Source organism: Ruditapes philippinarum, unplaced genomic scaffold, assembly GCF_026571515.1.
Source record: "Ruditapes philippinarum isolate M1 unplaced genomic scaffold, ASM2657151v2 ctg1277_1_1_1_1, whole genome shotgun sequence".
Lineage (NCBI taxonomy): Eukaryota > Metazoa > Mollusca > Bivalvia > Venerida > Veneridae > Ruditapes > Ruditapes philippinarum.
Window position 1 is genome coordinate 49,372 of NW_026860440.1, and position 26,726 is coordinate 76,097.

General features: G+C 34.0%; 2 protein-coding genes across 2 annotated transcripts; one reads left to right on the plus strand and one right to left on the minus strand.

Annotated features, from left to right (window-relative positions):
* Nucleotides 1–4,479: 4,479 nt before the first annotated feature.
* LOC132760091 (uncharacterized) lies at nucleotides 4,480–7,103 on the minus strand. The gene is made up of 5 exons (XM_060751988.1): nucleotides 6,965–7,103; nucleotides 6,044–6,169; nucleotides 5,645–5,766; nucleotides 5,309–5,434; nucleotides 4,480–4,661 (listed from the first exon to the last, which is right to left on the minus strand). Exons 1-5 carry the CDS (start codon nucleotides 7,014–7,016, stop codon nucleotides 4,539–4,541), a joined length of 549 nt encoding a protein of 182 aa, XP_060607971.1. The 5' UTR covers nucleotides 7,017–7,103; the 3' UTR covers nucleotides 4,480–4,538.
* Nucleotides 7,104–8,904: 1,801 nt separating this feature from the next.
* LOC132760089 (uncharacterized) lies at nucleotides 8,905–26,726 on the plus strand. Its single transcript, XM_060751986.1, has 9 exons — nucleotides 8,905–9,187; nucleotides 11,756–11,853; nucleotides 12,395–12,615; nucleotides 14,179–15,729; nucleotides 17,284–17,347; nucleotides 19,434–19,598; nucleotides 20,196–20,393; nucleotides 21,693–21,905; nucleotides 26,707–26,726. The coding sequence occupies exons 4-9, from the start codon at nucleotides 15,202–15,204 to the stop codon at nucleotides 26,724–26,726; spliced, it is 1,188 nt and encodes a 395-aa protein (XP_060607969.1). The 5' UTR covers nucleotides 8,905–9,187; nucleotides 11,756–11,853; nucleotides 12,395–12,615; nucleotides 14,179–15,201.

The following is a 26,726-nucleotide window of genomic DNA, read 5'->3' on the forward strand; positions in this document are numbered from 1 at the left end:
AAATTCGATTCGTACTCAAATATTTGGCACCCATTTACTTTCGCCCAGACAATGTAGTTTTGATGAAGTGGTGGTATTGATATAACATATCTGTCTTTTTTTTTTGGATAAAATGTACTGAATGTAATAATCTTAATAATTGCTTGTAATATGTCTATTTTTATGTTTTGGTGAAAATAAGATTATGTGTGTTATCTTTGATACTTTGATGTGTACTGTACGTAGTCTTAACTTTATAAAAGCTCTTCGTTAAATAAAGTGTTTATTATTATTATAATTATTATTATTATTATTATTATTATTTATTATTATTTATTATTTATTATTATTATTATTATAATTATTATTATTATTATTATTATTATTATTATTTTATTATTATTATTATTATTATTATTATTATTATTATTATTATTATTATTATTATATGCCTTTTTCACACACAGTCTTTCACATTATCAGAAATCTTCTTCCTCCAGATTAAGTGCCCCTCGGGAGCATCGTCGCACAACTGGGACTATTTACATTAGTGAAGGGAACACCAGTGCAGCTAAAACAGTTTAATCAAAGCACAGAAAGCGCTAAATTTGTTTGGGTCTCAGAATGTCAGAAAGGTGAAGGTTGTGAGATTATAAACCAATTTGTTTTTGTATAGTGCCACCAATGCTTTCCAGCGTTTTAATTGTAGTAAATTTGCCATAAGACTAAAATTGCAACACTGATGTTCAATTCAATGTTTATTTGACTAAAACAATTTGGGGAACAAGAGCTGTCAGTAGGACAGCAACGTTCGACTATTCTTAGTGCTTGATAGTAAAAAAAATGCTTGATACAGTTACCTCCTCCTGTTTACAGGTTGGGGTCATGATGGTGAACAAGTGTGCAAAGTTTCAAAGCCATATGTCAATGGACTTTGAAAATATTTGAACTATTACAAAAACTTTAACATAAATTCTAAGTCGAAAAAGGGGCATAATTCTGTCAAAATGCTTGATAGAGTTACCTCCTCCTGTTTACAGGTTGGGGTCATGATGTTGAACAAGTGTGCAAAGTTTCAAAGCCATATGTCAATGGACTTTGAAAATATTTGAACTATTACAAAACCTTTAACATAAATTCTAAGTCGAAAAAGGGGCATAATTCTGTCAAAATGCTTGATAGAGTTACCGCCTCCTGTTTACAGGTTGGGGTCATGATGTTGAACAAGTGTGCAAAGTTTCAAAGCTATATGTCAATGGACTTTGAAAATATTTGAACTATTACAAAAACTTTAACGTAAATTCTAAGTCGAAAAAGGGGCATAATTCTGTCAAAATGCTTGATAGAGTTACCGCCTCCTGTCTACAGGTTGGGGTCATGATGGTGAACAAGTGTGCAAAGTTTCAAAGCCATATGTCAATGGACTTTGAAAATATTTGAACTATTACAAAAACTTTAACATAAATTCTAAGTCGAAAAAGGGGCATAATTCTCTCAAAATGCTTGATAGAGTTACCTTCTCCTGTCTACAGGTTGGGGTCACGATGGTGAACAAGTGTGCTAAGTTTCAAAGCCATATGTCAATGGACTTTGAAAATATTTGAACTATTACAAAAACTTTAACATAAGTGGTTACGCCGACGCCGACGCCGACGCTCGGGTGACTGCAATAGCTCTACTTATTCTTATCGAATAGTCGAGCTAAAAAGTGAGTTGCGTTATCTGGGATTTGAACTCTAGACCTCTCGCTTCCTAAGCGGGCGCACAATCACCTCGGCCACGGTGAAGTTATATGTTTATGGCCTGAAGAAAAACCATATTTTTTCTAAATTAAGGTTTGTAACCCTTATTATTTCGACGCTAACTGTTGTTAAACACAGATGTAAATAATCATGGAGCTTACTATATAGAGGATATTTTTTAGTTCAGTGTAAGATCGGAATATATTTCACCGAGTGAGCACCAAAAGGTATATTTCACGAGTGGCGCAGCCACGAGTGAAATATGAACTTTTGGTGTTCACAAGGTGAAATATATTTCGATCTTACACTAAACTAAACAAATTTTCTTTTTATTATATGCAAATAAACGTTTTAAAAAGACATTAAATCTAATACTGAATGAAAAGCGCGCCAAATTATAATACAACGTGACGTCATTTACGACGTCACGTCATCAAGTTGGTACCCAGTACTGTGCACGCTGATATTTCCCTGAAACAACGTAAGGGGCTTAAATTCAAAACAGTGAAATTATCAAAGTGGTAATTTCACTGTTTCAAACAGTGAAATTACCAGTTTTATATCACTGATATATTTCTATAAACCACCGAAAAGCATGTAATAAAAGCATGTATATCTATAAAGAATAAAACAATATTATAAATCTTCGATCATTCGGGAACTATTTTGCTTGAAAATTAATGCGCCTGTCATTTGACCATCTTTACGCAGTGATCTCCCCTGATTTTTTCAGCGTTAGTGTACATTTAAAGGGAATTAACCGCTTCAAAAAAGCGGACTACTTTCGGCATTTGCAATTAACAGCATCAGGGTCTGAAATTTCGCTACCATTATTTGTTTGGTCTGACGACCCAAACAAATAAAAACATATTGCTCCAGTGTCACTGTGTAGCCCCCCACCCCCTCCCCCCATGCAAGGTTGTCTTGAAGAACCTAGAGATGGGGCTGACATAACTTTTTCTGGGGCTGTTCCTCATTTTGATCCCAGAAAAAAAGAGTATATTTATAACACTTAACGCAAGTATAAGGGTGAATACATGTATGTATTGACATCAACAGAAATCAGTGTATGTGATCGGATGTCAACCAGGTTGTTGATGACCCTGTACGTATGTACACCATCACTGCCTTCGCTTGTTGACGACGACTCTAGAGTATCTCAGCACAATGCTGGCATCATTGTAGTGACTGGCACTGCTGGTGTGACGATATTTACCTGCGCAGAATCTGGCTGCTCTTCGTTGGCAGTTGTCGAGATTGTTGATGTTGGCTATTTGTGTGGGTTCCATATTGCTTTTGTTAAATTTCATAAACTCCCATTTTATGTTTGAGAAATATGTTAAACTGTAATTTAAAAGTTTCTGGGACATTTTTCGGCATATAAAGATGTTAAAACTATTAGCATGACAGAATGGTTAACATTGCTTGCATTGTGACAGTTGTAATTCACAAAATGTTGATGAGGTGCATGTTGAATACAAAATTACAAATGTACACTGTCTAGCCACAGCCCCAGAGGAGCTGGTAGGATATTTGAACCTATGCGCTTGTTATAGTTATTGGCACCAGTTTCTTGCGAAAGTGAAGGCAATTAACAATAATTGACAGCATGCCCACGATTTTTTTGATTTTTTAACTTTATTTGAAAAAAAAGCGTAGAAGGAAAAAGCCAACAACAATAAGTTTCATGTAAAATTGATATAGACTGATAAAAAAATGTGGGATACTATTTATTTTACCCTTTACCGCATATTGTGAAAAATGGCCGTTTTCATTGAAAAGCCTCGTGTTACAAGTTCAAACTGCTATGAAACTATGAAAAATGCTTCAGTGCTGATGAAACTTGGCACAAATGTTGACTAGACCATAGCCTCTGTAACAGCATGCTCAATCTTTCATTTCCTGTTACCATACCAACAGGGGACGTCACAAAATTGCCAAAAATCACTATTTTTCTTTTTTTTTTCTCCATCGAAACTGATTTCAAAGTGCTGCAACTTCTCAATGGATTGAGATAGAGTTAAAGGCTTTTCAGCGTTGGTTACACGTTACCTTAAGATCGACCTGATGCCATTTTTAGCCTGTCCAAAATGTTCTTGGCGATGAGGGGGGGGGGGGGCTGCCACCCCCTTCAAACACCCGAAACAGAAGGGACAACCCCTTGATGTACCTGATAGGGGCGGCGCCGAAAAAGTGATCACTTTTTATCAAAATTTCTCAAAGGAAAACGTGTGTTTGCGGCCTAAACAGGACATTTTTTCACTATTTGAGGCCTAAAAGGGGATGAAAGTGCGTTGTTTTGCGTATATATGAGGTAAAAGGTTAAAACAAATGGAGTAAAATTCTAAGATTATTAAATAAACGAAATTACAATGGTATTTCTTGCAAGCTTAAACAATTCCATGCCATTATGTGTGCCATGTATTACGATTAAATGCACCTGGTTATTTGGACGTACGTGTTTATAATACATAGATAAATATATATGTCTAACTATTTCACTACAGACATGCCTCCTTTTCAGTAAATGTACGGGAATATAAAAATGTAAGAAAAGCTAGAAAGCTTTGAAAAAAATAGTATATAGCTCAACTAAGAAAAGCGGCGTCCATTTCAACGTTTATGCGGAATGTACCCACACAAACATGCCATAAGCAGGAATTAAGGTACAAAGGGCGGAGCAGGGAATAGGGAAGAAAATGAAATTTAAAAAGGAAAATAGATTAGATAATTAGGTACATGTTTTCATATGAAAAACTTAGAATGAAACATATTTATTGTCTTTTACTTATCTCATATATATAATCATTTCAAAATTTAATAGAAAACCAATGTCAGTGGTCCATTTATTGTGTTATCGAAAGAATCGGATTCTGTTCGGACGCAGATGTCAATCCTAGAATGACCCTTGTGATAAAAGGCACTTCCGGTGTCCCTGACCTATAAGTAATATAGAATGTTAGATATATCAAGCTTTTGAAGTAAATATGTCATAACTGTATTATAAACACAGTATAGCTAGAGATCAAATTAATACGGCAGCAAAGAATTCTATATTCTACAATATAATTATGTATTCTACATTATCATACAAGTTAAAAAAGATCTGTTTATCAAAATCAATTTTTAAGAAAGATATCTGGATTTTTTTGTCTGTTTTCCTGTTATTAAGTGTTTCTCAAATGTGACTTATTTGCCATTTACCTGAAACATCTTTTGCCTCTGTTGCCTTTTGATAATTAGTAGTACATTAATTGTGACTTTGTTTTTTGTATGAAAGTCAAAATACTACTTTATTTACATTTTACTACTTTAATGACAAATAATTGCACATTCATCGTTCCTTTCTTCATGTGATAAGCATCTGAAAGCACTAGAAGCATTACTTAAACTTAAAATATCATATTTGCTCTTTCTAAAGAAGGAAAATACTCTATTCTGAGGCTTAATGTGTATTTAAATGCAGGGATCTATGGCTGCAGAAGTATTTTCAATGTCTTCTGTACAGAGAAGCAGACTCACCAGAAGTATTTATCTACTCACATTTGTGAAGAAGGTACTTCGAATGAAATCATAAGATTTCTTACCCTGAAGTCAATGAACCTTCCATACCGATGATTCATTTCCGGTATGCACACTGGTGTGTCGTAAGCAATTCCGGCATGGTTATCCATAGCAACAGTAACTATGTTAGAGTGTCCAGCAAGGTAATCCTGGAATCAGAATTTCTTCAATATCAGCCAATAAATGAAGTAAGACTTTACTTTTCTATAGACTTTTACTGTTCCTTTGATCAAACTATGAATTCAGCGAAGATCAAAATAAATAAAGTGTTTTAAATATTTGCTCAGCGGCTGCTCTCATGCAAAATGTATGATTTATTTGAAATTTCAAGACAGAAGATAAGGTAATCGTCACAATACCTGAAGCGTTCCAAGCTTATGTCCCCGCATATCCACAAACCCGCCTTCTATCGCACTGCTGCTCGGATAATACCCGGTGCCTGTAGCAGAATACCGTGTGCCACCGGTGCAGTCAATATTGCCTAAATAGATAGATCTATATGATTGATTTACTGTTTTAATCTGCATTATCAAAAATACACGTTTGCTATGCCTTATGTTTTCCTCAATAGAGTGTATGGAAAGATTTTTTCTTGAAAAAGCGGACAGACTTTGGGTGTCTATACATAGACTGACATCTTATGAAATATTGGCAAACATTTCAAGCATCAAAGTTTGTTCAAAATTCTTTTCCGGAACTTTTGTTGAACAACTTTTATTTATATTGCGAGCATAACAAATAAACCAACAAGCACGCACCTCTAGGTGTGCAGCATCGTCTGGAAGCATGTCCAGAGCACATGTTGCTGACGTAACTTCCGGCGCAATGGAGGTTGTCTTCCTGACATGTCCCATGATGAGCAAGACATCTTGAATCATCGGCCGCTGTCAGATAAAATAAAATGTTACAATGATTTCTTGTGCTCAAACATATTCCATAGAATCATTCCATAATTTCCTAACCCCACCACTCGAATTTATAACACTTTACTTTGGGAGTATTTATGCCTTCAAGAGGGTTCATTATTACTTTTTGAACAATGGTAATGTTATCTTAATTCGAGACACACACTTCGGTTTTCATTGCATTAAAAGAAAAGGTATACAATGTATTTAAAGTAGTGGTGAGAAGGCGATGACACAAGGGTGAAAATTTTATGTCGATGGTACGATGGTGAAAAGGCGATATCATGCACGATGGTGAAAAGGTGATGGCACGATGGTGAAAACGCGATAACATAATGGTGAAAACGCGATGGAACGATGGTGAAGTTGCAGTGGTACAATGGTGAAAAACACGATGGTACGATGGTGAAATTGCAATGGTACGATGGTGAAAACGCAATGGTATGATTGTCAAAACACGATGGTGAAAACGCGATGGAACGATGGTGAAATCGCATTGGTACGATGATGCGCGTTTTCATCATCGTACAGTACTATCGCAATTGCACCATCATACTATCGTGATTTCACCATCGTGTCATCGTGCCATTGTGTTTTCACCATTGTAACATCGTTCATTGCTGGTAAGGGTAAAATAAAAAGTATTGATTGTCCAAACGGAACACCGTGGATTCAGGAAAAATTAAATCATTTAAATACAAAGTGTAAAATGCGGTAAACGACCAGGATATAAGAATTAAGTAGTTATTTCATCAGTTAAATAAAATAGCCCACCTATCGTATGTATAAGAATACCGACGAGGAGAACGAGCGTTTCAAATTTCATGTTGATCACTTTTCTATGTCGAATAATACATATGTATATATACGTTCCTTATCTTAATTGGGTCATTGTATATGAGGGAACATTTTATCTTATAAACGTGTCTAGTATATTTGATTTATATTTTGCGCCGTTTAAGAAAACGACTCTTGCAAATATTACGTGACAAACAACGCAGTTTTTAAATTTGAAGTCATTTATAGGTATAAAACGGTTTCACGTACAATCTGTTACTTCGGAACCATTGATTGTTGAAGATTGACTTGCTCAGTGGCCGGAGAGATGTTGCACGTACTTGCTCAGTGGTCGGAGAGATGTTGCACGTACTTGCTCAGTGGCCGGAGAGATGTTGCACGTACTTGCTCAGTGGCCGGAGAGATGTTGCACGTACTTGCTCAGTGGCCGGAGAGATGTTGCACGTACTTGCTCAGTGGCCGGAGAGATGTTGCACGTACTTTGCATTATCTTTCATGAGTGGCCGGAGAGATGTTGCACGTACTTTGCATTATCTTTCATGAGTGGCCGGAGAGATGTTGCACGTACTTTGCATTATCTTTCATGAGTGGCCGGAGAGATGTTGCACGTACTTTGCATTATCTTTCATGAGTGGCCGGAGAGATGTTGCACGTACTTTGCATTATCTTTCATGAACAGACTCAATCAAAACTGAAGTCTGAATTTTTTTACTTTTGTTTCCGGGGTTCTCGAATGATCTCGTATTAAATTATTCCTGTTATGCATTTGCGAAATTCTCATCACAAATGGTCGACCATGGTTGGCAATTTCACAGAACAAAGCTCGCCATACAGCTAGTTTGCCGACGGATAGTTAGTAGGGGTATACATATGTGTTAGCCTTTGACCTTTACAAAACAGTACTCTGGCTGTTTATTAGATCCATAAGACAGACTACTATATACTTATCAATTCAATCATTATATGAGTATTGTATTTCTTGATCATTGGTCATTGATTGAACTGGTAAAGTTTAATATCTATACATGAACGTACGTGCAGAAAACAGGAACGACGACCATGACCTTTTGTTTTTTTATTCTAAGATTTTTGTTGTTGTTGTTGTTGTTGTTTGTGTGTGTTGTTGTTGTTGTTGTTGTTGTTGTTTGTGTTGCTGTTGCTGTTGTTTGTGTGGTGGTGGTGGTGTTGTTGTTTGTGTTGTTGATTTTGTGTTTTGTTTTTTTTGTTCGTGTGTTGTTGTTGTTGTTGTTGTTGTTGTTGGTTTCAATGAAGGACTGGTAGAGAAAAGTTATTGTATATGATAATTATGGCGAAATATTAACGAAGATCATTTTACTTTTTATTATATTATCATTATGGCAATTTTATAATATAAAGCCTAATAAATCTATACTATACACGCTTTAGAATATTAAATAAAAACAAATAAAGTCAGTTTAAAGAAAGAAAATAAACAGTCTTGCTTGTGGAATTTGACCGCTTACGAACCATATAACAGGACGAGGAACTGATAGCGAACAGCATGGATCCTGATCAGACTGCGCGGATGCGCAGGCTGGTCTGGATCCATGCTGATCGCAAACCCATTATGTTGGTTTTGTCGTGACGCGGCTCATTTGAACCTTCAATACTCAAATGAATCCAAATTGTCAATCTCGGAAGCAGTTTTGAGTTGATTATATCTGATCCTATCTAAATAACGGAAATAAATTTAAACTGAAATATCTGTGTACATCCTATAATAGTGAGTTTAAACACTTAAATGGTGAATGTCAATCAATCTTTAATATAAATATACTTGCGATTAACCAATGTTTAACTTACATAAATGTTTATTTATATCACTATAATTATGAAATACTTTTATGTAGCATCAGTCATTCTTCAAACACTAATCGTTGCTAAACAAAATGTAGCGCCATATATAGTTAACCTTGTTCGTAAAGAATTCATTTTATATTTAAATATTTCATGAACTGCAATCAATTACAACTGTTCATGCACATCAGATAAAGTGTAAATTAAAACAGTTTTGCAGAATGAGTATATTAAATTAAAGTGTAATGTTCACAACACACATAGCGGTAATCTAATCTGATCGCTGGGTAAATAAATATCATGTCACATGTGCGAAACTAGTACACATAGTTTAAAAGTATGATTTAAATTACCATGGATGTATAAGGATTTTGACTATGGGTAAGTACTTTCAATTGTGCAATTTTTGAATAGTTTGCAAATGTTAAATATATAATTAACTGTGAAGAGGTGGTTGTCCAGCTAGGTTGTTCAGTTATAGACTAAAAGTATAATTTTTCATCTGATGTGTGCAGATATGCATGAAATAATGCTGGGTTGGACACATTTAGGCTTTCGATACGAGTTTCTCTTGTTGAGTTTAATGTTGCGTCGATAGCGTCAAGGTCATATGAAGACCCGTGCTATAACCATCGGCCGTCTGTGAGCTAGCTGGACACATTCATCAGATGAAAGAATCCAAAGTCCCTGACGCGATTCGAACCCACAGAGACGCAAGTGGTTTGAAGTTAGCTTCCCTAACTACTCGGCAATGCAGGCCCCCTCCGCTATCAGTAACATTTGGAGAGTCGGTGTACGACTATAAGTGACCTTTAACCCAAGAAATAAAGGCGCATATCATTATTATATTCTAAGCGTACAAGTAACGTAAACTGCATTAATTAGTAATCATTATGTATGTGATTTATTCGTAAAATAATCACTTCAACACGACACTACATGAAAATCCTGTTAACTAGATATTATCGTCTAGACAAATGAGTCAAACTTTAATACGATATAAATATTTCATGTCGTCAAAACAAGTTGTTTGAGAGAGGTCCTATTAGTCTGTCTCTCTTTGGTAACGGAAATTTGACCTTAACCTTCCAATCACGTAGTCACGGTGAAATTTTCAACAACAAAAATAAAAAAGGAGTTTTTTTTATCATTTCTTTGTTATCTTTTAACAGTTCTGATTTAACTCGAATAACTAAACACATATTGAACAAGTAAGAACAAGTTCAACCGTTTGAAGTACAGTCGGAAGGAGGATGGGAGGGTTTTTGTTTAATAAAATCACGTACTTACAGAAAATCAATTTGTTTGATAGTGATTTTTGTCTCCAACTTTCATTGAAAATAAATATTCATGTTGAGGGAATATCAGCGAAAAAAGTATTTGAAGTATTTGTTTCATGATATCTTTATAATTTTCTGTCTTATTATGATTTTGTTATAACAGTATAAAATTTAAAAATGTGTATTGTCTGATCCTAAATAGAACATGAGAGCTTTGAGTTTTATCGTGTATGTCTAAGTGCGTGAGTATGTCTAGGTCTACGAGTATGTCTAGGTCTCCGAGTATGCTAAGGCTCATGTGTATGTCAAGGTCTACGAGTATGTCTAGGTCCCCGAGTATGCTAAGGTTCATTTGTATGTCAAGGTCTACGAGTATGTCTAGGTCCCCGAGTATGCTAAGGTTCATGTGTATGTCAAGGTCTACGAGTATGTCTAGGTCCCCGAGTATGCTAAGGTTCATGTGTATGTCAAGGTCTACGAGTATGTCTAGGTCCCCGAGTATGCTAAGGTTCATGTGTATGTCAAGGTCTACGAGTATGTCTAGGTCCTCGAGTGTGCTAAGGTTCATGTGTATGTCAAGGTCTACGAGTATGTCTAGGTATGTGAGTATGACAAGGCCTGTAAGCATCCCCAGGTCCGGGAGTGTGTCTAGGTCTTTGAGTATTTTTAGGGGTGTAATAAATGCTACGCCCGTAACAATTGCTAGACCCATGACTACGTCTAGGCCCGTGAGTATGTCGATGTATGTAAGTTTGTCTATGTATTTGAGTATGTCTAGGTATGTGAGTATATTTAGGCCAGTTCAAACATTTAGGTTCGTAAGTATGTCTAGCTCCGTTGGTATGTCTTAATCTACAACGCCTAGGCCTGTGAGTATGTCCAGGCTTGTAGTGTGTAGGTCCGTGAGTATACAATCTATCAATATTGGCGGATATGTCTAGGCCCGTGAGTATGTCTAGGTCTGAGAGTGTGTCAAGATTGGTATGTCTAGGAATGGGAGTATATATAGGTCCATGGTCACTTCTAGGCCCGTGAGTATTAGGCTTGTGAGTGTGTCATGGTCCGTTAGTTTGTCTAGCCTAATTTTTATGTTTAGGCTGTAGAATATGTCATGGTCCGTAAGTATGTCCAAGCTAAGTTTTATTTTAGGCTGTTGAATATGTCATGGTTCGTTAGTATGTTTAGGCTGATTATTATGTTTAAACATAATAATGAGTATGAAATGGGACGTCCGTGGCCGAGTGGTTAAGGTCGTTGACTTCGAACCAATTGCCCCTCGCCGCTGTGGGTTCGAATCCCGACAGGGACTTTAATTGGATTCTTTCATGTGAGGAAGTATGAAAATGTAGAAAAACTATAGACACACCAATGGACCTCGGTACATATTCACGGACCATGTCATACTCAAGAGCCTAAACATACTTACTGAACTAGACATACTCATGGGCCTATATATATATGACATACGAAAATAGAAAATAATATGTTTCTTCTGTGTAATAAATTTTGCTCATATGTCTGAGGGGAATCGTACCGTTTTTAAACTTGTGATTCCTTGTAATTTCATGAATTCCTCTGCGTGGAAATAACTGATAAACAATGCAATATTGTTTCTTAAATGCATTGTCACAATTATATGTTTAATTATCATTTTATATATACTTTGCAGGTGTCATTGTTCATTATTTTCTGGTCGTCGCTTTGATCATCACTGGGCAACTTACGTGTTATGATGCGCGCGACACTCCCGGAAATAAAGAATTGACGGTTACATATTATTCATTATAAAATACCGTATTTTATTACATTTATGTTAATTTTTAGAAATTATACATCAACAAACATGATATTCTAAAATGCGAGGTTGACAATAGAAAACAATGCTTTACCACTCGACATCGATCTAAGACCAACACCTATTCTTTTACACAATATTTGTTTTCTATTACATTAAAGGTTATTTTTTGTTTGAACTTTTAAGTTGTATGACCGATGAATATGACAATAGCCATTGTAAATAGAATATACAATGTACCTTTAGCTGGTGATATATACTTTTAAAATTTCGAAAATTATTGTCATAACTGGATCTAAGTTTTAACGAAAGCGTGTCTGTTAACGCACATGAATTTATATAATTAAGAGTTCCGTTTTAGGGGCGGCTTCTTGAGTTCATGCGTCACCGCTGAACAAACGGTATTATTGAATTTAGGTTTTTAGAATGTAATCAATTCACAAACAAATATACTACCGATAAAAATAATAGCTCAATTTCTAATAAAATAAAACTTTTATTCTTTTATTGCAGGCAAAACCTGGAATTATCCTGGACAAAGACTCAGCGTTAACAGCCAATGACAACATAAAATCAACACTATTACCTTTAAAATCATCTGACGCCCTAAAAACTACGACATTAGCTACCCCCGGGGTAGTTACTGTTACTGCCCCGCCCATACCGTCACCAGCAACAGCGTCACCTGGTGGAAACGATGTTTCTAAAATCATAAACTTATTGTTTGCAATCCTGTAAGTATGTCACTGCATGAACATTATGACTATAGTAATAGAAATGTACATTTGTTGCTTTTGTGTTAAAGCTGCCGCAAACAGCTTAAGTGTATAGAATTAAGAAATCTTTAAGTCGAGTTTAAGACATATATACAGAGGATATTTAATGCGCGTAGGTTAACAATTGAATTTATTGAACGAGTTGGATAAAATTATATTATGTGAGCCTCTGGTGAGCAAAATATTATTTAATTCAACTATTCAATTAATTTTATATTAAATATACACTCATTTAATATCCTCTATGTATAAAGTATATATTCGCAATTCATATACTACTTAAGAGGTGATATGCAAAATATAACTTAAAATACTAATTTTATCATCGTATTTCTACTCTGTAACGGTAAACGAACTATTTTTGCATATACTTAAACTTTTATGTAATTTTTGTGAAGTGAAAATTCCTGAATGCATTTATGCTAAGTATTTTTGTCGACTTGAAAATAAAGCATTTTCTGTTGACTTTATAAAATAGCATGCTTTTTGGAGTCGTACAGCTTTAAACTTCCTTTGTTTTTGTACACAATATTTTTTGTAACAATTTGTAGAACATTGGCTTCAAAGTTATTCAAATATTATTGCAAGGTTTCTTTGTTTTGTTTTGTTGGATTTTAAGTCACACTGTAAAGGTTACAAGGTGATATTCTTGCAATCTTTTCCCGTGGAGGAAGACCTGAGGAGCCCTAGCTCCGTGCACTATTTCAGGCACGAATGTGTACTTAAGTAGGGCCAATGAGTTTCCGTTAGCTAGCCGGATAGCTAACTCTCATGAAATGAATTCCTTTCCATTAGTGAAGGTGGAAAGATTACACAATTGTGACCACTGCAGGGTCGGTGTGACCTAAAAAACGAATTCGAATTGATTAACGTTCTGCGAAATATATTTATTATGAAATTATTATGCGTATTGCACTTTGTTGCATGCAAAACAGATATATATGTGTAATTATTTGATTCTCTTATCTGTTTTAAGTACAACTTTTATGCTTTTATAATGATAATTTTGGCATATTAATTCCCTATTACATGTACAGTTTAACGACATTAAAATTCATTTCAAATTTAAATACATCTAACAAAATCGTCGTGCAAATCCAAGGTAATATCATCTTTGAAAAAAAGACTTGTCTGGAAAAAAAGATAAATTAATAAAGGCCCATAAAGCCCTTAAAAGTTTTTGTTTTGTTTTTATTTCCAATTTTTGTATATATTTTTTCCCTGTTATAGTTTGATAAAAGTTACTCTTTGGCCATATGAATGAACCATCTTAGCTCCTGTTGCTTTTTGATAATTAGTAACGTTATTATGATTTAGAATTTTGAAAAGATGTCAAAATATCAGCTTTATTTTGCTACTTTGAATACAAATTATATTACATTCTGGTCACTTAATCAGATGGCAGGCAATATATTATTAAAATACTATTAAACACATGTTTGCCTTTTTTAAAGAAGAAAAAGAATCATTTCTACGGCTTTATGTGCCTATAATGTTACATAAAACTATTATTTTCTTCAGCTTGGCAGTCACGGCAATTTTGATGGCGATCACTGGAGCATGTATGTTCGGACTTCGACGACGATATCTGTTTGTATCAAACCATTCAAAATACAAACAACTGGAGGAAATGCCTATCTGAGACAATGACACGAATCTATGTTTCAACTGTGAACAAAACAACAACAGCAAAATCAACAACAAAACTGATATATTAATGACAGTCTCTTTTTAAAACGAGTCACAGGAAATTGAAAAATAAATATCTTTTTATGTAATGGTAGTTCATTGATCACAGCATTTGTGCATACGTTTTTGTTTGTAAGGATCTTCTTATAGATTGTTATTTTGTTTTGTTGGAACTCATAGAGCTCGGAAAATAAACTTTGAAGTATTAAAACTTGCATGTTGTTATTTATGTTATGGTGATTAGTTAAGGGGAAACGCGGGGTGAATAGCAAATATATATTACAGTATATGTCATCATACATCATTTACGTAGAACCGATTTGTGATATTATTCAAGAAGACATATATATACGAGAGTTTTTTTGTTATGAATTTCACATATTATCATTTTGTATATCAGACTTTCTATTGCGATTTGTGTGAAGATATCACGCAAGACGTATCGTACATAATCAAACCACCAAAAGAACATGCTTAGGCGGTTGGCGCGGCAAAACATATCTTCTTTTGGACTTGATGTTATTGAAAACTATACGCATAATAACAAAAACGACTTCGGTTAACATTTAAGTATTCCGTGATATACTTCTACTACTACATACATGTACCTCCTTTCATCTAGAATGAACATTAATTTTATTTCTGTCCAATACTGATTTGTTTTCAGCAGAAAATGACCCGTGCTTGTATAAAAAGGGTACAATTTTAATTTTCACAAATAGGGTGCCGACGGTGAAACAAATAGGAACTACATTTCTCCTATTTTTCAGTGTGTACGCCGTCATGGGTGGCGTGACACAAAAAGTCATCTACTATAGTGAAGTTTGACAAACAAAATTAAGACATAATAAATAAATGAAAATATTCTTTAACAACCACTATTGTGAACATTTTTGTCTACTTATTCGTCGAAAAGTTTTCTCGCAAATGAAGCAATGTTCACCTTTTAACTTTTTTCAAAACGAATTAAATAAATCGTTACACACTGTGTATAAAAGGGGTTACGTCAATATAGTGTTTCGAGTGGCGCTATATATTACACTTACAATTGAGATGGAGCTTGGAGTTACAGAAATGATGTTTTGTTATTTAATTTTTGTTTTTGGTGCAGCGTATTGCTACAATTTTCGGAATAATGATACATGCCTCAATTTTCATGTCACCAGTTTTAATACTTGTGTTGGCAGCTCGGATAGTATTAAATTAACCCCCATATCAAGACTATCTTTGTACGAGTGCGTGTCTCAGTGTGCAGTAAGAGGAAATTGTGCCGGGCTTATTTACAGAAGAAAGAATTTATTTTGCCAACTTTTTAAAGACTTAAATAGTACACAGGAGGCAAAAGGCGATTGTGTTTATATAAAACGCAGTGATATTTTCACGGTAAGTATGTTATGTGTTGGATTGTGTTGAATAAATACATGCATGCAGAGGGTATTAAATGAGTATATATACGGGTTGTGTAAAATTTTGTGCTTCCAGTCAGTCAACGAGTTAAATATTTCAGTAATAAAGTTATACGAAAAAAATGTTTCTCGTTGACTATAGTTCATTCCAAATGCGCTAAAATGACGTCATTTTATAGCAAGCGATTCATCTAGCACCCCATCACCGGATCCCCAGATGAAATTTCCGGCATGGGTAAAAGTTACGGAAGCACCAGTCTTGTATGCAAGAAATTGTAAGTCAGTAAATCAGTGTGTATGATGTGAAAACAGATATACTGATGAACGTAGACGTCATCAGCCGAGTATCCATCTGTCACTGTATGTTTCGCCCCTTATCTCGGAACAGATGGTGGGGCAGGTAGTGTTGATCAGGTACTACACCGTCTACGATGGCCGCCAGGTTGGTTCATTGCGTCTTAGCCAGAGCCAACTGGACGCTCTTTCTGCAGCTTTGCCAAGAGCATGTGCTGCGGTTTTCCGGGGTCCTCCTTGAATGCCCACTGCTCCCAACATTTTCCAAACTGACTGTGATGGAAAGCCTCTACTGGGAAGATCAATGTCCTCTATCTCTACAAGTGTCTGCCAAGTTTTGGTATTTTCCCTTCTTGATCTCATACGATTCTTCTACTCTCTCTTCCGAAGGGACAGTGAGTTTTACTTTCACCATCAACTTCGGAAACCTTGACCACATAACTATGTCTGGCCGAAGGGATTTGTAAGTCACGGTCTATCTTTCTTTCTCTCTTCCTCCAGGATGTCTGCCATTATCTATTGCGAGCATAAGCACTCGTTATATTGTATCATTTCTTGCGAGCATAGGAAGTAGATGAGTGCACCCACTGTGAATTATTTATTGCATATCAGACTGGTGTTCCCGTTTGTTTTACCTAGGCCGGAAATTTCAGATGTGTCCAGTGTTAAACAAAGACATCATTTTAGCGCATTAAGTATGAACCGCGTTAAAATAGCGTCTTTTCAGCACATTTTAGAATGAAACTATGTGCCTAGGATGACACCATTTTACCGTTATGAATAAAGTTGTAAATTAATACGCTATTGAAAAAATTAAATTATATCAATTTCCATGAAAATAATACTTTATTGAGGTAAACCATTTTAAATGTGGCAGAATATGGCAGAGAGTGCAAGAAAAAATAGTTGACATTTGTTTGCTATTCAGGTTGGAATACCAGTCCCCCTAGTACCCGCCTATAGACGGCAACTCGGCTCAATGGGCGGTTATCCAATCTAAATCTTCAGATATGACATATATATCTATTCCTGGACCAAAATTATTCCAGAAAGATACTGAACAAAAAAATTGATTCCCAAATTATCAGCCAGCTGAACATTGCAAACGAATTTATTTGCATACGAAAACTAACGTTTGAATCTATGACAAGTCAAAAATGGTAATATAATATTTGGTGCGACCGAATATAATAACGACAATTGATTTAAATAAGTTCTTAAGTTCTTCATTTTGCAGGTTCCGCAGAGCAAAAATATGCCAAATTGTGAAAATGAAAATGAAGGCGCAATCGCAACTCCAGGTATATAACTTTCTACTCTGAAGTAGGTGTTTTCATGTATCGATAACCACTAAGAATATACATTAAATCAGATAAAAGTACATGTACATTGTATATGTCTTGTTTGAAAAAGCAATGTATCGATATTATTATGTCATATATCGATAATTAAAGCAAAAGTATATGTCATGTATCAATAATGCGAAAGTGTATGTCATGTATTGATAAAGCGAAATTATATGCCATTTATCAATAAATCGATAATTAAAGCAAAAGTAATTGGCATGTATCAATAAAGCGAAATTATATGCCATGTATCAATAAAGCGAAAGTACATGGCATGTATCAATAAAGCAAAAGTATATGTCATGTTTCGATAAAGGAAAAAAAGTATATGTCATGTTTCGATAAAGAAAAAAAGTGTATGACATGTTTCGATAAAGAAAAAAGTGTATGTCATGTTTCGATAAAGAAAAAAGTGTATGTCATGTATTGATAAAGCGAAATTATATGTCATGTATCAATAAAGCGAAAGTACATGGCATGTATCAATAAAGCGAAATTATATGCCATGTATTGATAAAGCAAAAGTATATGTCATGTTTCGATAAAGAAAAAAAGTGTATGTCATGTTTCGATAAAGAAAAAAGTGTATGTCATGTTTCGATAAAGAAAAAAGTGTATGTCATGTATCGATAAAGGGAAGGTATATGTTGCATCGATAAAGCAAAAGTGTCGTGTATCGATAAAGCGAAATCATATAACCATGAGACTAGGTCAGGTATCATACGAATGTAAAGTGTATGTTGAGATAATTCGAACATAATCTGAATGCTTCGATAATACGAAATTAAAGGTCATATTTCGATGATATTCCCATAAGTATCGATAATACGAAGAGTATCGGACATGGGTTCGAATTTCGACTTTTTCAATGATTTTCTCGTTACTTAATATCATTTATATTACTAGTAAATATGACTTAGAGATTCGAATTTATCGATCGTAAGAATAGTCATTTTCGATCGTACGATTTTCTGTTTGGGACACTAAAATGTCACTTCACTCCCTTGAACAAGGGAATTAAACGTGAAACGAGTTTCCCAATAAAACATGTTAAATATCGTTACTTTGTCCAAAAAGGACACTGTACGATTGAGGACAGGGCTGTGTTACTAGGGTTTCCTATTGAGTGATGTTTGAATTTCCGTAAAACACTTCAGAAACAATGATATAATTCAAAACATATTTAACCTCAAAATATTTGACGATACTTTTACACTAATGTATATATAAAAAGGGAAGTATGAAAGCGTCTGAGCTATTGTTTCAATTTTGTATTTTTCAAAACAAACAAAGATTTTAATTGACTTGCACTATACGAACTAAAATAACAAGACAAAAAGTGACGGAAATGAAAATTAACAAGTTTCTGAAAATAAAATGTCAGATTCAATTATGTGGTCGATAACTTCTGTAAATAATACACAACGTACGATTCTACTTATCAGAGAATCAGAAACAATAAGTTATAACGCCCTTGTACAGAAATGTTCAAAAAATTTCATTTTGACTATACAAATACAATGCAAGGTCTGCAGAGCGGTCATTCTGTAGAGCAGCTTTACAACAACAGCTTCAAATATTCACAATAGATCTAACCTCTCTAGAGCAACAGTTCGCTAGAAATTAAGGTTCATATTCGTTCAATGCTCAGCTTCGAGATTGGTCAATATTTAGCCTCCAGTTTGTTCAATCATCAGCCTCCAGATCCCCAATTCGGTCAATGTTTAGCGACGAGCCCTCGAGATCGAACCATGTTTTGTTTTGAGTTTGTTTGAAATGTTTAGCCTCAAATTTGTTCAATGTTTTGCCTCGCGTTTGTTCAATTTTTAGCCTCAAGTTTATTAAATCGCTTCTTATTCGTACACTGTTTAGCCTCGAGTTCGCTCGGTATCTATCTAACCCTGTGCATTTTCAAAATGGTATATCTATTACAACATATCTTATCTTGATGAAAGTAAGTTTGTATTGTACATGTTGCCACATAATAATCGTTTTGATGATTTACTCAAAATTTTCAGGCTAAATATACATTATTTTACAGAATGTTCCTATCCGGAGGTAGACAACGGAAAGCCGGTTGGAAATATGTTTATCGTTCACAGTATTCAAACTATTCAGTGTAATCAGAGTTATTTCGTTCTTGGTTCAAACAAGATTTATTGCACGAGTAACTTAACATGGAGCTCCATGCCAGAATGCTACAAAGGTGAGAAGTTACTCTATATGTCTTTCAATTAGCAAGGATAATTTCCCATGGCCAATTCTGTCTATGAGCGAATAAAATGAGCTATCCCATGAAAATTATTTAATTTCGTTGACAAAAACTGTACCGAAAATAACAAAAAATATTGATCGCTTAGAGAATTAAGCCTTTTAATACGCAATGACTATGAGAGGCTAAAAGGGTTGAGTCAAATATCATGAAGTAATTTCTATATGTATCAGAATGCGTAAAAGCTATGCTGTTCAATCAAGTGATTGGATTAAAACAAACAAACAAAAAACTTGTTGACAGTTATAACGAATATTTTTTTGGACTGGCGATCACACTTTAGTCATCACCATGTTTACCCTAAAGTTCCGTGTCCCCTAAGTATCGTTATAATGGATAATGGCAACTATATCAGTCGTTACAGCATAAATTATGCATTTGAAATAGTTCCATTCGGCTTACCAAATTTTAATAGTTTATCCAGATAAAGGTTTTTTCTAGAAATGTAATCAACAGGTAAGTGTGCTTCTTGTCTGCTGTTTTGCGCTTGTGTTTACAACAGTTAATACTGATTTTTTATTTCTTCTAAAGAATGTATAGCTCCGGAAGTTGACAACGCCGACGTTGATGCTGACATGGAACAACTTCCTGCACGTGCTACAGTTTCGTGTCATGAAAATTTCATATCAACCACTACTAGCAGCAAGTTATACAATATTACAGAAGAATCCCTTATCTGTGATAAAACTGGGAAATGGGTGCCAGACATGGTCTGTACATCATATCTCAGTGAGTTTTGTTCATTTGGTATTTATATTTGCTGAACTGTTGAATTTAAATATTGTTGTTAAAATAAAAAGAACTTTTTTAAATGTTTGTTTTTCAATTTAAATTTTTTATCCCCTTTGCCCCAAAAACAAAGGGTTTTAAATTAAAGCTTTAGTCTTTTTTTTTGTATAGCCATTGTTTGGGGCCCAAATTTTTAAATTTAATTTTTTTTTAAATTTTGTCTCCTTATACACCAATGGGGCCTTTGGGGAGGGAAAAAAAATATTTCAAAATTTCCCAACTGGGGGAAAAAAAGAAAGTTTACCTCATCTCCCTCGCACCGACTTCGGCAATATTCAATGATTTCAATAATCAACACTAAAAATATTGATATCAGTTCCCGAATGAACAAAAGAAATTTCTAAAAAAAAAGTTTTAACAAAAAACTTAATTTTTAAATAATTTAAATTTGATATAGTGAAAAAATTGTTTAAAAAAGAATCAGATGTCATTTTATCAAAAAAATGTTTTTGTTTAAAAACCCCTTGAAAAATTTATCCCTTTTTAAAATTTTCCCTGTTGCGTTTTTACCCGAGGGCCGACTAACTTTACCCTTTTCCTTCCCACGTTTTTCTCGCCCCTTTTCCCGGTTTTTATGAAAAAGAGGATTTCCCCCCGGTCAGAAATAGCGAAATGACTTTGAAAAGTAAAAAGGGGGTTTTATGGGGGGGAGCTTTCCCAATACGTGGGACATAAATGGCGGGGGGGAAACCCCGGGCTTTTTAACTATAACCCCCTTTTTGGGTCCCATTTTATGTTACCTCTATCCGTTTTCCTTCTGTATATCCCAAAAATCGTGTTATGTACTGACTGGATACTTTAAAGCATAGATAGATGGTCACAAGAAGTTCAATGTCCAAGAACTCTCACTATACCTTCATGTTTTTTAATAATCCTCCTTTGTTAATCAGTCACTTTTCCTGACCGTGATATAGTGCGAGCACTACAAGGGATTGACTTTAAATTTAGAAAGGTGGCAACTAAGAGTGGTGCAGCGCTAAACACAGCATCGTCGTTTAACTACTGTATATATTCCGTATATACCTAGATTATATAGGTAATGTACGGAATATAGACCGTGGGTAACCAAAGTTGTAACAACAGATGCCTATCACGTTTAGCTTCATTTAAAGATTTCACCCCAAAAATGACTTCTTTGTGTCGCCATCTGCGGTCAGGCTTCTTTTGTGTCAAAGCGATTTACGGGGTATCAGCTGATTGATCTAGTCTGTTATGTAAGCGTATGTCTTTATTTCGTAGATATATTTAGCAAGGCATTTAATAGACCAGCACGCCAGAGCTCAACATATAGACATTATCAAGCAACTTTAGCGACCGATGGATTGTGGAATCCAGACTTCAGGAAAGGGTCATGTATGCATACAAATTTTACTGAGGATACTGCGTGGTGGGAGGTAGATATGCTTGAAGTGTATCCCATTCGCCGGTTGATAATTCTCAACAGAGGAAGTGGTAATGTTTCAATTCATTTCTTTCTTTTTTTCAATTTTGTTAATTTCGATATAGATTGTTTATGTTATAATAACTTGTGTATTGGGAGGGAGAAGTTCATGTCATAGAACATTTGTTGTCGAGTTATTAGTTTCTGATCAACAACTAAGCCTTGTTGGCCTAGGAACTTCAAACTTGGTATGGAGATTGGACACGTTGATCTTTTATCAAAACGATTTCAGACTAATAACTCGACAACCAATGGGCCTCCTCCCTCAAACTTCACGGTTATATTGGTCCTGGCAAATAGATAAGGTCAACGTCACCCTGATCTTTTATAAACAGCTTCCGACCAATCATTCGACAACTCATGGGCCGTTGACTCTCAAACCTCACAGGGGCATTGGTCTTGTCAATTGATTTTGGGTTCAATGGGTCAAAGGTCACAATTGGTCAAAGGTCCCATTCACCTAGTTAACACAGGCCTGTTGATGGCCCCTTATTATTTTGGAAGCAGGGGACCAAATGTTTAGGTCAGATTCACCTTGATTTGTATCATATTGCACTAGAATTGACTATGATTGTTAAATTGTTGTAAACCTACTAATTTTTTAAAAAAGATTTTTTTTGAAAAATTTTCCTAATAAAATTACATTATATTTTTTGTGCTTTCATAATGTTTTTTATTTTCCCCATTTTCCCTTTATTTTTCCCTTTCGATTTTTTTAAAGGTAAAAAGGGCGGGCTTTTGGAACAAACAAAAAAGGGGTGTTTTTTTATCCCAATTTTTAAAAAACATTTCCTTTGGGGGTTTAATAAAAAAATTTCTTTTTCCCAGGAATTATTTGGGTAGACCTGCATAATGGGTAAAAATTCAAAAATGGGGGGGGGAAAAAAAAAGACAAATTTTTTTCAAACAAAGGGCTTGGTCCCTTTTCAAACCTTTTGGCCTTTTTAAACCACCGGCAAAAGGTTTTTAAACTTTTTTTAAACATAAATAAGGGGGGGTATGGGCGAATCCCAAAAACCCAAAAATTTATAAATTTTAGGATTTAACCTTTTCTTATTGAATTTTTCGGAAAAAATTTTAAGAAAAACGGGTAATCCTTTTTATATTTAAACAGAAAAGGGTTTTGCCCAAGGGAATGTGGGCGTTTTTTTTCCTTTTAAAAAAATTTTTGAAGGGAAAAAAATTAAAAAAAAATGCCCAAAGCATTTTAAAAATTTGGGCAATTTTTTTCCCGAATTTTAAACCGAAAACCCTTTAAAAAAATAATTCAAATTTTGTTTTTTTTTAAAATTTTCCCAACCCTTTTGTTTTAAAAGCTTTTTGTTAATTAAATTTTTTAAATTTTTTTTATGGAAAAAATTTAATTAGTACTCCCATTGGGGTAATATAATTATTTAAATTTGGGTAATTTTTTAAATATTTTTTGGGAAAAAAATTATTTAAAAGGGGGTATATAAAAAGTGAACCTGTTTTTTTTTGTGGAAATGGGAAGGTTAATTTTTAAAACGAGTTTTCCAAAAATTTAACCTTTTAATCCGATAGAAAATTTTTTTCCCATCGAAAATTTGGTTTTTTTAAATACCAAAGGGGATGGAATTTTTTTGGGGGGAAATTTTTGGGGTTTTTAAACATTTTATAAATTTTTTGGAAGGGGATGAATTTAAAAAATTAAATTTTTTAACTTTTTTCTTTCTTTGGTTTAAGAAAAATTAATTTAAAAACAAAGAAAAAAGTTTTTTAAAAAATTTTTGGCAAAAAGGAATTTTTTCCGGAATGAAAAAAATTTGCCCTAAAAAATTAAAAATTGGAATGAAAAAAAAAAAAGTAAAATTAAAGTTTGAAAATTTTTTTTTTGGTTTTCCAACTTTTTGCTTTTAAAAGGAAAAAAAAGTTTTTAAAGGGGTATGTGGGCTGTGTTTTGTTTTACCAAAAGGGGAAATTGGGTTTGTTTTTAAGGCAACTCGGGGTCACTTTTGGAAGGTGAATATTAAAATTACTTTTTAAATTGCAATTCTATTAAACGATGAATAAAAAAATTCGGGAGGGGGTTATGGGAACAAGGCCAAAAACCCTTTTTGTTTTGAAAAGGGACAAAAAAGGGAAAATTTCGTTTGGGTTTTGGTTTTCCCCTAGAAAAAAAAAAATACACCATTAATAACCAAAAAGCCTTAAAGTTTAAATTTTAAACAGAAAAATTTGTTTTTTTAAATTTTAAAAATATGAAAATTACGACTTTTTTTAAGTAAAAATTTTTTTTGGAAAACTCTTTTTATGAAAAAATTTCCCTTTTTTCCCAATTGTATTTTAATTTTAATATTTTACAAAAATTCCCAATTTTTTAAAAAATTTTGTTAAAAAAGGTTTTTTTTTTAATTCTTCTTTTTTAAGTTAAAAAAATTCCCAAATCAACCTTTTAAAAAATTTTTTCGGGTTTTTAGAAAAAATTTTGAACCAAAAGTTGGTTTTTTTTTTAAATTCCCCTTGAAACCATAAGAATTTTTAAAAAATTTTTTTGGGAAAATGACAACAAAAAATTGTAAGCTAACGGTTTAAAACGAGAAATTCGGTACCCAAATGAAAACAACAAAAAAATGAAATTAATTTAAAAACCGGTCGGTTAAAAATAAAAGGGGAATTTTTTGGAAAAACCTTTATTTTTGAAGGGTAAGGGGACCAAAAAAATTTTAAAAAGGCCGGTTGCCCCTGGTTTTTGTTTGGGGGCCGGAATGAAGGGCTTTTGTGGTTTGGGTTTGTCCCCAGCCAAAATTTGCCCCCGGTTTTAATTGAAAATTGGTTTTTTTTAAGCCAAGGCAACAGGGCAACCAATGGACAAAAAAAAAAGGCAAGGGAAACGCGGTTTGGGTTTTCCGGTTTTGAAACCCCCGCCCCCGGGGGCCCCAAAACCCCCCCCCGGGGGTTTTTTTAATTGTGGGGCCGAAGGACCCAAACAAAATTGGGCAAGGGGCCCTTTTCTTTTTTTCCGTGTTTCCAAAAGGTTTAACTAACAAAAAAAGAAAAATAAAGGCGGACCTTTTTTGAATAATCAAACGGGAATTTTTTGATCTTTTGGGGAAATTTTTTGAAAATTTTTTTGAAGGAAAAATAGGAAATTTTTTAAAACTAAAAGTTGAAAAATTTTTAGTCTTTTTATACCGGCCAATTTAACCAAAATTTTGTATTTTCCAAAAAACTAAAAAAATTTAAAAAAAAAAAATTTTGAATTGGGAAAGAGCCCCATTAATTCAAGGGAATGAAGGAAAATTTCGTTGTTAATTTAAAAGAATTTAAAATTTCTTTTGATTCCCTTATTTTTTGATTTTTTTGGGGAAAATTTTTTTTTTGGGGAAAATTTTTCAAAAATCCCCCCCAAACCCAAATGTTTTTAAAATTTTCCATTACTTTTTTTAATTTCAATCCTAAACAAAAAAATTTTCCCTTAAAAATAAATTTAAGGGCCCAAATTTTAGTTGAATTTTTACTTTAAAAAACCCTTTTTTTTAAATTTAAAATGGTTTTTTTTTTTTTTAACAAAAAAATTTTTTCCAAATTTTGAAAGGGCTGGAAAATTTCTTGTTTTTAATTTGGGTAAAAACCGGGAAAAAATTTTGGTTCCCCCTTTGGAAATTTGTTTTTTTACAAAAATCCGAAAAAAAAAAACTTCCCCTTGGGTTATTTGTTTAAAAAATTTAGGCCCTTTTTAATCAAAAGGGGGAAACCCCCAAAATTTTCCTTTATTCCCTTAAAAAAAGAAGTTAAAAAAAAGGGGGAAGGTTTTTTTTAAGAAAAAATCAAAGAAATTTTTGGGTTGACGACCCAAAAAAAATTTAAAAAAAAATCTAGCCTTTCCACTTTTTATCAAGCCAAAACCCCGTTTCCCCTTGAGCAAAAAAACCCATAAACCAAAACTTTTAAAAAATTTTTTTGTTTTAAAAACCCCGATTAGGGAAATTTACAAAAGCTAACATGTTGAATTTTTCAAGCCCAAGGTGCTTTTGATCTCAAAAAACCCAATTAAAAACCAAAAAAATTTTTTTAAAAAAAAAATTTTTTTCCTCTCCCATTCTTTTTAAATTTGGGCAAAAACAGGGTTTTTAAGAATTCCATTAAGAATAGAGCTTTCAAAAAAGAGAAAAAGAGGGAGTAAAACAAACATACAACAACAACAGCAGCAACAACAACAACAACAAAATGATCAAAATAATGATAGTTTTCAGAATGGATATGGTTTTACGTCGAATCAAAAATTTAAAAAAAAAATTTAATTGTTTTTTGGCTTATTTCCTTTGGGTAAAAACCAAGGGACCAATTTCCTGCCCCGTTTTAAAATATCGCCCTCCCTGTAATTGTCTTTCTTCTTTTTAAAATGGCAGCGTGTAAAAAATGAGGGAAAAATGCCTTTTTTCACAGAAAAAGATGTTTTTTTCCCCAACTGTGTTTAACTGCGATAGATTTTAAAACCCCATTTCCCCCCTCACTGCTTTTGGGTTTTGGGAACCCAAACGGGGGACTTTGGATTTTTCCCAGTGATAAGTTTATCCAGCAAAGGTTTAAACGGAACGTTATTTATTTTTAAAAACAAGGTGCCTTTTTCTGCCTTAAATTATGCAGGGAAGGAACACCGGGGGGGGTTTTCCCCTCCCCCAATAAAGCTGGAACGCCCGCCAAAAATTAATGATTTCCCCGTTTTCCCATAAAGGCGTAAAACCCAATCAAACAAACTTGTAAAACTGCCCATAGCAAGAGTTACCCATGTTAAGGAAAACTTCATACAAATTCTTTCAGATCAATAACTAAGGTTTATTAATTGTTCAGTATTTGATAGATGTGTTTGA